Here is an 11,829-nt window from a genome sequence, read left to right on the forward strand (position 1 = left end):
TTGAAAATTAAAAAGAATTTAGTGTTAGAGCAAATTTTACGTGGTATTCCATTAAGGCTTAGTAGAAAGTAATTATAATTATATTATACACCTGGTAGACTTAAGAACCATGGGTTAGTTCATGTGAATCTCTAGAAATTAGATGGAATAATGTGAAAATTCAGATAGTTAAACATGGCTAATGAGACTACAGGTGATAAACTCTTCCTGCCATTGAATGCTAACTTTGTATATCTAACACTCTAATCTTGCAGGACATAAAGTTCCCAGCTTGAAAAGGCTTGGCTGATAATATTACTTTTTCAGATGTACCTCTACCATCAACTGTGGCTTCACAATGTGGTATTGACACCTGGGACTAATCCAGTCTGTCTGAGACCATACAGATTACCTCCTCACAAAAAGGAAGCTATGGAACGGGAAGTATTTTATTATCCAGAATGGGTTGGCAGAACAGTGACCAACTCATGGGCCTTGCCCTGCATCTTTTACCCAAAAACAAGGTTACTCTTAGTCTCGAAAGTTCAACGCAAGTTAAACTCTGCCTCCCTTTAAGACACTAATCCTTTAAGAATTTTCTTTTTGTTTCAAATGCCAAATTTTTAACTAAGTTTTATTAAATTACTCTTAAGTACCATTGACAGAAAATGCTAAGAAGGCTTCAGCCTGTATCATATCTGTAGTTCAATTTCAATACTGTTTATTCCTTTGAAATGACTAATGCTGTTGTAAACATTTCACCTTTCGATGTCCTGTTTCAGTTGAGAAATGTTGTCATTGATGACGTTGGTCCACGATAGTACTTGGAAAGAACATGGAACATGGTCCACGATAGTACTTGGAAAGAAACATTAAAGAACGTGAGACCTGTTTCTTCGCCTTAGAAGAGACCTGGCAAAAAGCTACCATTGGGAAAAGTTTTGTAACTTGGGTCATGGATGTCGGGAGCGGAATGATTGCACCCAAGTATGATAGTTGCATGCATCACATATTGCCTACTCCTATAAACAAGGCAGTACAGAATTTTCTGGAGTTGCTGTACCTCTGATTAATATCGCCTGCCCTAAGATTGACGCCAGTGGACAGATTATCAACGTGCCTTTAAAGCTATCAAAGTTTCGTCTTGAAGTCTTCATTTTGAAGGAATCTGAATCCGACAAGCTGTTTATCAAAGTAGAAGCTACTCATGTGGCTGTAGGAGCAGTTTTGATGCAGACCGGTGACAATAATGTACTACACCAGATTTCTTATTCAAGTAAACTGAAGCCGCCTCAGTCCCTAGATGTGCAGTGGAAAAGGAAGCTTGGGCTCTCCTTCATGCTCTTGAAAAATATTGATTCATTTATAAATACTTTAATTATCTCTTGTATATAAAATTAATATAGATAATCCATCTCATCGTAGTTTTTTTTTTCTGACCGTAATCCATTGTCTTTTGCAAGTAAAATAAAAAAATTCAAAATTAACTCTATGGGCAGCAGTATAACATTGGGGTATTGTATATCAAAGGCAAGATTAAACCTCATTGCTGACATCCTTCCCACATGTTGACTTTTGCTTCTGTATACAAAAATTCTAATCTATTAGTTTGTTACTTGCATCTACAATGTTCCCTCTCCTTAAAGTGAGGGACATGTTAAGATGTATCTTTTCGTGTTCAATATGTTAATGAAATTTACGTAATTTTATTGGACTGTTGTTTGCATTTGGTTATTCTTGCTGCTATACTTTAATAGTTTTAAGTTTGATTTTATTTTAAAAGTAGATTCACAGAGTCTGTGTAAATGTAGGTTTGATTCAATTATCTCTTAAGTATTTCGTAATTTGCTCCCGCAGGAATTGGTTTTTGACATTACTTTATTCTATGAGTTGTGCATTGAGATTTTTTTTTTTTTTTTTTTTTTTTTTTTTTTTAAATGTGGTGATTTGAGTGATTAAAAATAAACCTAGATTTATGTAAAGTGTTTCTACACATAGTCTTATTAAAATATAAATTAAGTTTTCCTTTAGTTTTTGTCTCCTTTATTATATATTAAATCTTATCATCGCACATTCTCTTTTTAGACAGTTTCAGCATTGTTACCAGTAGCGTAACAACATATAAATTATTTGTATATGTGTATGTATATTTCTATGCAAACTCTTAATTCGTTCTTTACTCGTAGAAGCGCATAACTCTTGAGGTTTTCAGGAAGGTAGAGGGAGAAAGATCAGTGGCCTTTAGTGAACTCTCAGGTGGTAGAAATGTCCCTTGGTCTAGTGCAATCCTTTCAAGTGGGAGAAGGGGGCGAAGTATTTCACGATAATAAGTAAATAGTTCTAAGTTTAAAAATCCAGAGTAAAGCTTAACATCATGGAAACTTAAGTGTCCAAAGTTGAACTAGGATGGCAAATCATAGCAGCCTTTGTCAGTTCTTGTAATATACGGCCTGGGTATGTGCATTCACTGAAAGAAGACTTGACTGGATTCGAGAAAAAAAAAAGACTTGGATGGAGGAACGTAGTTTCTACATTCTGGGAGAGAGAGCATGGCACTCCATATCAGCAAGTAGGTTTTTTTTTTTCTTTTTTTCTTTTTTTCTCACGAACTGATAATAGGGAACACACTGCTTAAACACAGGTATACAAAAGCATACTATGACATCTTTCTGCGGAAAATATCGCAACGAACTTTACATTTATCAATAATGTAAAAAGTCACTACTAGACACTTGAGAAACTAAGTTGAAGACCAGGAAAAGTAATGCAAACTTACCTTATAATTCCCAGATATGACATTGAAAAACTAAGATAACACAAGTAGTAAAAAGGATTGTTACAGAGGGCCGAAACAGATTTGCAGGCTTAGAAATGTTACCTGGTGATGAAGTAGAAATAGATTTGAATATTTATTGTAAAAAAAGTGGAAATCTTTCAGGAATCTGCCAACATCACAATCAGACAGCGAAAACTATAAATCCTAGATTTTAAGATACTATCTACTTAAAGTTTATGGTGATAGTTTTACTATTCTAAAGAAAATCTTACTAATTTTATATCGTACAATTATACAAGTTATGGAAGGTAATATTCCTAAAGGCATTAACTCATAAATTTGCTAAAACGACTTTATAACAAAAAACAAAATATTTCTTGGTGATTAAATATAAAAGAGTTAGCCTTAAATAAGGTTTTCTCTAAATGGAAAGTTTGACCGTTTTCTTTTACCTAAGCGAGCTGATCTAGGGGTAACGTGCATATAAATTTAACTCATATACTGTGTATCATTTAAATATTTAATTATACTCATATGAATATCTTATCTTATGAACTCATATTATAATTAAATTAATCTATTGGAAGGATGCCTAAATATATCCTAGGCACTATACTATGATTTTAGCTGATGAAAAGGCTATAGAACGTTGACTATGGTGGAGGTGTCTGATAAGTTGAAGCAGTTCTTTAACCAGGAGGCCAATTTTGGGAAATTTGTCCCAAAATCTGGGAATTTTTAGAGGCTTTTTTTTTGGGGGGGGGGGGGGGTATATACAGTGCGGGAGCTCCCATACGTCTGGAAATTGTAAAATACTATCTAAATACTCGTGAAGAATTCGGTCTTCAATAAGATTTATAACAGAGAATGACAGAATTACACTTCATTGTTTTCCTTTGATATGGCTTTATATATATATATATATATATATATATATACATACATACATACATACATACATACATACATACATATATATATATTTATATATATATATATATATATATATATTTATATATATATATATATATATATATATAGTACATATATATAGCCTATATATATGTGAGTATATATATATATCTTTACAGCATAGGGCAATACATACCACCGTTTGACAATGTCTAATCCTTTTGTAAGGACAGTGAGACAAGCGTCACCAAGATCAACTGATACTTTATTCAAATGTGCGTGGGAGTATATTACAAGGTGCGGACGGAAAGGTAGGATGGCGTTGGCGTCAAATCAGATTGAATTGCCCGCCAAAATATATGTGTTTTCTTACACTTACAAATATACGAATTATGAGTTAACAGAAACATGTAATGAAATAATACATATGTCAAAAGGTAGTTCTGATAGAGCGGAATACATATACATGGGAAACCACGGTGTGGCGAAAAGAGAATTCAAATAAATAAACAGTTTGTTGATTTTCTGGACGACGAAGAGAGCGGTGTCCTTACAAGTACTCCCCCCCCCCCAAGACATCGGGTGGCGTAGAGGGCTGATGATCAATCTTCGTATCTTTTCGGGCGTCGGAGGGTTCCCCTTGTTTTTGAACAGAGGGCGCGCCGGTGGTCGGCGTAAGGATCTCTTCCTCTTGTCGTCGTTTGATGATTTTTCTTTCGTTGGGCGCCTTGTTTTGAGGTAGCACTCTGGATCTGCTAGGTCCGGCGGAGGCGGTGTCGCTTCCTTCAAGAAACGCTGGTTTCACGCGGTCTATTGAGACCCAGACCTCTTGGCCATGGACGTCGAGAAGGAAGGCTTTCGTTGTCTTCTAAATTACCCGGTAGGGGCCTCGATAAGTTCTAGTTAGTGGTTGTCGATGAGCGTCGACACGGACGAAAACGTACCCGCATTCATCCAGGTTTTTTGGCTTGAAGTGATTGGTTCTGTCCTGGTAAGTTTTGAGACATAGCCTGAGCTTCCTGGCGATGTCCCTTAGGTGATCCAGCTGCGTGTCGTCGGTTGATGAGGGAAAGAATTCGCCAGGAACTGCGAGCGCCTCCCCGTAAACCTTTTCGGCGGGTGAAGTTTCGCCGTCTGCGCGAGGGGCAGTGCGAAGGCCGAGGAGTACCCAAGGAAGTCGTGATTTCCAGTCCCCGTCGGTGCAGCGCGCCATCAGGGACGCCTTGAGGGCGCGGTGAGTTCTTTCGACCATGCCGTTTGCCGCGGGGTTGTATGCCGTGGTGCTATGGAGCGTCGTCCCCATCAGGTTCGCCAGAGCTAGCCATATTTCTGAGAGGAAAGCGGGGCCTCTGTCAGTCCTGATGTCGTCAGGAACGCCAAACATGCTCACCCAGCTTGACAGGAGGGCTTCGGCGCATGCTTGACAGGAGGTCGTAAGCAGGTAGCGAGCAGATCCAGAAGGGGGCAATGGTCCCACAACGTCGATGTGTATGTGACCGAAACGTCTTTTTGGCTGGGGGAAATCGCCTACCCCCGATTCAGTGTGACGGCTGACTTTGCTTGACTGGCAGTTGATGCATGACTTCGCCCATTCCCGGGCGTCCTTTTTTATCCCTGGCCAGATGAACTATTCAGACAGAAGGCGAGCGGTGGTGCGTCCTGAGGGGTGTGAAAGTCCATGGATGATATCGAATATTTTCCTTCTGCAGGAGGCTGGTATCCAGGGACGTGGGCGGCCGGTGCTGGTGTCGCAAAGAATAGTTACTCCTGCTGGTCCGAGGGGAATCACACTTATCTTGAGCGCGGATGGTCCCGTCAGGTGATCCTGTGCTTCTCGGTCGGTGCGTTGTTCGGTTGCGAGATTGGCGTAGTCGATTCCCAGGTGGATTGCGTCAATTTCAATCCTTGAAAGGGCGTCCGCGACTGGGTATTTCTTTCCTGGGACGTAACGTATGGTGCACCCGAATTCGGCGATTGTTGCGAGATGACGTTGTTGTCAGGAGGACCATGCGTCTGTCGATTTCGTGAAAGCGTGTACGAGGGGTTGATGGTCCTTCGCGATTGTGAAGGGAGTGCCCTCCAAGATGTGCCTGAAGTGGCGGACGGCGAGGTAGACGGCGAGGAGTTACCTATCGAAGGTGCTGTATCTTGTTTCGGCGGGTTTCAATTTCTTGCTGAAGAATGCCAGCTGTCGAGGAGAACCATCGACGAGTTGCTCCAGCACAGCCCCACAGGCGATGTTGCTGGCGTCGGTCGTTAGTCGCAGGGGCGCATTGTCGTCGAAATGAGCTAGGGTGGTGGCATTCGCGAGGGCATCCTTCGTCCTGGCGAATGCCTGTTGCTGGGGCAAACCCCACTCGAGTTTTTTCGCTTTTCCTTTCAGGACGTTGTCGAGGGGTGACAGGGTTTGTGCGATGTTGGGGATAAAGCGCCTGTAGTAATTGACCATCCCCAGGAACTCCTGAAGTTGGCGGATGGTCGTAGGTATCGGGAACTTTCTGATGGCGTCGACCTTGGTCGTCATGGGTTTTACCCCGCACGAGGATACGCGGTGACCAAGGAAATCCACTCCTTCCGCACCGAACGTGCACTTGTCGAAACGTACGACCAGGCCGTTCTCCTGTAGGCGTTTGAGGACGGTGCGGACGTGCCTCTGGTGTTTCTCCTTAGTTTTCGAGAATATCAGGATGTCGTCGACGTAGCAGACGCAGAAAGGTAGGTCACCCAGAATGCTATCCATTAGTCGTTGGAAGGTCGCCCCGGCGTTGCGTAGACCGAAGGTTGAGTATGCGAAGGTGTAGGATCCAAACGGCATTACAATGGCAGTTTTCGGGATGTCTTCCGGAAATACGGGGACCTGGAAGTAAGACTTGAGGAGGTCCATCTTGGTAAAATACTTCGCGCCGTGCAACGCGTTCGTTAGGTCCTGCATGTTGGGCAACGGGTAGTGATCGGCCGTTGTGATGAGGTTGAGGCGCCTGTAGTCGCCGCAAGGTCTTCAGGACCCGTCCGGCTTTTTTACCATGTGTAGGGACGATGATGAGGGGCTCGATGCTTTCTTACAGATACCCATGCGTTCCATGTCCCCGAAGACGCGTTTGGCATCATTCAGTTTCTGGGGCGGGAGGCGGCGGAATTTGGCGTGAGTAGGAGGTCCTGTCGTTGTGATGTGGTGGTAGATCCCGTGCTTGGACGGGGAACCTGGCGAGTGTCGGAGCTCGGGCTTGAAAACCTCGGGAAATTCTTGTAGGAGGTCGGCGTAGGGGTGCGTCGTTACGGCGGATACGGACATTGTTGCAGGGCCGTATTCTAGGGCGCGGGACTGGCAGGTTCCCGTGTCGATGAGATGTTTTAGCGACGTCGACGAAGAGTCCGTGATGGGCAAGGAAATCCGCACCAAGGAGGGGGCGATTGACGTCAGCGATGGCGAAGGGCCAAGAATACGAACGGCCCATGATAGATATCTTGAGGGTCCTAATCTCATAGCACCGTATGGGAGATCCGTTGGCAGCGATGAGTGAGGTAGCGTTTTTGTCGGGACCACGGTCTAGGTCGGACTTGGAAGGTGGGAACGTTGACTGCATTGCGCCGGCGTCTACCATGAGACTACGGTTGGAAATGGTATCGAGGATATAGAAACCATTCTTGTTTTGGTTACCTGCGGCTGTGATGGTGGCAGGTGGATGCTTCTGGCGTCATCTTCTAGGGAAACTGCATGGTGCTCTACATTTCTTGGCGTCACTGCCGAACTGTTGGTGGTAGAAGCACCATGCTGGGTTAGTCCTAGGGTTCGGTCGTGTTGGTTGCGGCGGTTTCTTTCTTGATAGAACGTTGATCTCGTCGTCCTCAGGGGCCATTGCCGAGGAGTCTATGGAAGAGCAGCGGCTGAAGGAGGAGAACGAAGGCGGTGCTGACGATGATGCTCCGAGGCGAGATGCTTTGGAGGCCTCGTGGAGCTTCAGAGCCTTTGACAGGATTTCGTTCATCGGGAGCGTGTTGGCGTCTGTCAATTGGGCCCTTATGTCCTGTGGTAGGCGTCGAAGAAAGATCTCGCGAGATAAGCTAATCTCACGTCGTCGGCCGTTGCTGTCTGTTTCGGGGAGCATAAGCAGGCCGGTTAACTCGTCCCACGCCTCGACAGGAGAGGTGTCACCCATGGGCTTGCCGGCGAGGTCCAGGACTTTCTGTGCCCTTGCTGAGACGGAGAGGGAGTAGAAACCGATGAGTTTTGTTCTCAGGTCGTCGTATGAAACTTGGCCGGCCTGGGCGTCGAGCCATGGGGAAATCTTGTCGAATACCTCTTCAGGTATGGAGGTGAGAACGATGTCAGCCTTGGCGCAGGAGTCGCTGAGTCTAGCGACGCGGAAGAGTACGTCTCCTCTCAGGAACCAGGAAGCGGTGTTGTGTTGAGAAAAGGGCGGCAGTTTGACTTTGGGCGTGGAGGCGAGGCCGTTGGGTGCGATGGGCGTGTTGCTTCCTGCATCGTGGCCAGACGACGAGTCGGCGAAGAGGTGAGAAGTTGATATGTCGGTTAAGCTCATCCTACTGCCTTACATGTACCGAAGTGTGGGAGAACCAAAGGCAGGCTCACGCCTAAGGTAACGGAGTATAGAGAAGGTAGCCCGGCCGTAATAAGTCCGTTAATGGCAAAGCCAAAACCGCTGATGCTGCTTTCAACTCCGGGGTCACCAGTTGTAAGGACAGTGAGACAAGCGTCACCAAGATCAACTGATACTTTATTCAAATGTGCGTGGGAGTATATTAAAGGGTGCGGACGGAAAGGTAGGATGGCGCTGGCGCCAAATCAGATTGAATTGCCCGCCAAAATATATGTTTTCTTACGCTTACAAATATACGAATTATGAGTTAATAGAAACATGTAATGAAATAATACATATGTCAATATGTAGCTCTGATAGAGCGGGATACATATACATGGGAAACCACGGTGTGGCGAAAGGAGAATTCAAATAAATAAACAGTTTGTTGATTTTCTGGACGACGAAGGGAGCTGTGTCCTTACACTTTCCTTTCTTCCTTTTCTCCTTCCTTCCTTATACTAACAAAACATTTAACAGACAGAATATAGGTAGAATAGTTCATGATTCGAACATTTCTCTAGGATGAAGATCTTAGAGATATAACATTTCACGTTTGTTATTTTTCATAAAAGATTATTCTAGTTTCAAAATATATGTCCCTCATCCTCGCCAATACAATATTCTTATCGTTTATTTTATGAAAATTAGCATAGAATTAATTAGTTTTAGATAAAAAAAAACATGCATAGAAATCTTATTTAACATTTAAGAAAATTCGCCATCTTCATATTCTGAATCTGTGGGAACTGGAGGAGAAAACTCGCTAAAGCTCGACTCATTCGACTCGCTGGAACGATGAAGAGATTTGAATCAGGCAAAGTTGCCAGGTTTGTCTTTTTCGGGCCAAAAAAAACTCCAAAATTGGCCCTTTTTCGTGCTAGATACCTAAATTTGGCCTTTTAAAAATTTAAATGCTATATTTTCGGCCTTTTTCTACTATTAGGTTGGTCTTTTAAAGCTGCAGTTGATCAGACGTTGGCCTTTTCTCATTTGGAAAACCTGGCAACTCTCGAATCAAGTGATCTGATGAATCATCCTCTCAACTCTCTCAAGTTTAATTCAATGTTGCTTTAAGTGTGATCGAGTAAAAATGTCCGTGAGCTCGCGTTTTTTATCTAGTTCGCTTCATCGGATATACATCATTTCAAGCTGCAAGGGTACATCATTGTGAAATGAAAGTACAACATTTGATTTCCTGTCAGATTTTTAAACGGTTGTTCCTGTTTTACTTAAAAATATTTTTGTTTTCCGAAATTTCCATTAATTAACTTTTACGAACTACTTGATTTTATTAAAAGTAATACACACATTATATATATATATATATATATATATATATATATATATATATATATATATATATATATAAATGGACAATTTATTTGCTAAGCTTTCGGAAACAATATTTCCCATGATCGGAGCTAAAAAATTAGCATACAAGCATATATTAATAGACATAATTACGTTAAATCAATGAAATTCAGTTAAACATACAAAACTTATAACAAATACATCGAAAGATTTATTTGTTATAATCCTAAATCTCTATTTCATATATAAAGTATAAAAAAACATCAAATAAAAGGAAGAGGAATAAGATAGTACAGCGTGCCATTGTATACCCTCAACCAAGAGAACTAATCCAAGACAGTGGGAGGCCATGGTACAGAGGCTATGGCACTAATCAAGACTAAAGAACAATAGTTTGATTCTGGAGTGTCTTTCTCTTCCAGGGTAGGTGTGACTTGAATATACTTTTGCATACGGATATATGTTGTAAAGTAACTGATTGAAGTATGAGGAAACACGTACTTGCGACTTATCATTCAAATTAATAAGTATCTTGAAAGTATTGCCTTATTTATCATAATACGTAAGGAATTTCAAAGCGGAATATATATATATATATATATATATATATATATATATATATATATATATATATATATGTATATATATATATATATATATATATATATATATATATATATGTCACTGTTCTTAACAATTATAATTCCAAATAACTTAAAGTTCAAGTGGTGGGGTTAGACAGAGGCTAATCTGTAACTTGACATAATGTATTTCACAAAGAAAATTATTTCAAGTTTTTGAGCACACTTAAATTGCTACCTGGGTAAGTTAACAGGCCCCAAATTTGGAACCAGACGCAGGCGCAAAGCAATTTTTCCCAGGTTTCATCCTGTTGCTTTGTCTGTGGCGTCGGTCTCGAGGTGCGCCGCATAAGACTTTGTTATGATACAACAGGGGTAGGACGCACAAGTCGGAGCTTTAGATACTCGCAGAGATGTAGCTCTTCAAAATTTTTTTGGTCTCAATTTTGGTACCACACTATTAAACTGTATTGAAATTTCAATTTCGTATGCTTTTAAATTTCGCTAAATATCTCAGTGATATTAATGAAAGTTAAGGAGATTTTCACTGAACATTGGTGAATAGTGTCGCTATGCAGTTATGTTGCCATCTTTGTGCTAGGCTGCCGGATGTTCACGTATATAGAGGGAAAACTAAAGAAAAAAAAAAAAAAAAATTCCAACTTTTCAGGTTGGCAAAATGCAGAAGAAATTCCCTTCTGAGAAAATACTCAACGAGATTTGGGAATCTCTTAGTGATTTTGATAATATTGAGTATGCTGATGACACGTGTTTTTATCAGAAATATGGTGACGTGCCCCAGGTGGACACCATCGACCAGGGAAGTGTAAGCAATTTTTCCTACTCAGCACTCTCCTATTCGACCCCATCCAGCACCTCTTCAGAAAATGAGCCTCCATTTCACCTTTCTTCTCATTTTCAAAGCAAGAAGAGGATACAATTTCCTATGAAGAAGGTTAAGATGCCTGTACCATGCAGCGATGGTGACGACAACGATGTAGATGACCCTCCCATGACCTTTACCCGCTTTAGGAACCCGTCAGGGAAGGCCCCCATCTCCACCAGTGTGCCATCAATCAGTGCCTTTTTCAAGTGGCCCCCTGTGCCTTCAACAAGTGCTACCCCACTGCCTTCAACAAGAGCCACGCCAGTGCCTTCAACGAGTGCCACCCCAGTGCCTTCATCGAGTGCCACGCCAGTGCCCATTTTCACCCATGTCACAGATTTGGAGTTTTTCAGACTAGGACATTGAAAAGTGGCATGAATGCTGCCATGCTATTCAACTTTATTATGAAGTTCGCCAAAGTTACTTATAAATAATGTAAATATTTTCTAGAGATTATTTTCTATATATTTATAATTTTATATACTCATTTTTCTAAATTTTCCAAATTAAATATTTAAAATGATTAGTTTTTAATTTACTCCGAACATAATATTGGAGAATGAATATTGTTAAATAAGAAACTTAAGGATTTGAAATATATTAATTAATAAGGAAGTTATATGGTCCGAAAGTTGAGGTCTCATTTATGGTACCACATTGGTAATTGGCGTACCTGCTTTGGAACTTAACCAACCCAGGGTTAAAGTCTGGGAAATTATCAATCTTATCCATAAAATAAGTGCTCTTATCAAACATTGGTCAAATCAACTTATTCTTGGGCGA

At 41.4% G+C, this 11,829-nt stretch overlaps 1 protein-coding gene across 1 annotated transcript; it reads right to left on the reverse strand.

Moving 5' to 3' along the window:
- Positions 1–6,665: 6,665 nt before the first annotated feature.
- Positions 6,666–7,653, reverse strand: LOC137640213 (uncharacterized). The gene is made up of 3 exons (XM_068372766.1): positions 7,568–7,653; positions 6,945–7,273; positions 6,666–6,823 (listed from the first exon to the last, which is right to left on the reverse strand). The coding sequence occupies exons 1-3, from the start codon at positions 7,651–7,653 to the stop codon at positions 6,666–6,668; spliced, it is 573 nt and encodes a 190-aa protein (XP_068228867.1).
- Between the last annotated feature and the right edge of the window lie 4,176 nt (positions 7,654–11,829).

Source organism: Palaemon carinicauda, chromosome 1 (assembly GCF_036898095.1).
Source record: "Palaemon carinicauda isolate YSFRI2023 chromosome 1, ASM3689809v2, whole genome shotgun sequence".
NCBI classification, from domain to species: domain Eukaryota; kingdom Metazoa; phylum Arthropoda; class Malacostraca; order Decapoda; family Palaemonidae; genus Palaemon; species Palaemon carinicauda.

Coding starts and splice junctions, on each gene's coding strand:
- LOC137640213 (XM_068372766.1), bottom strand. CDS start 7,653: ATGAACGAAATCCTGTCAAAGGCTCTGAAGCTCCACGAGGCCTCCAAA. Junction 7,274..7,567: donor TCATCGTCAGCACCGCCTTC/GTTCTCCTCCTT, acceptor TTCCAACCGTAG/TCTCATGGTAGACGCCGGCG. Junction 6,824..6,944: donor CAACAATGTCCGTATCCGCC/GTAACGACGCAC, acceptor TCACAACGACAG/GACCTCCTACTCACGCCAAA.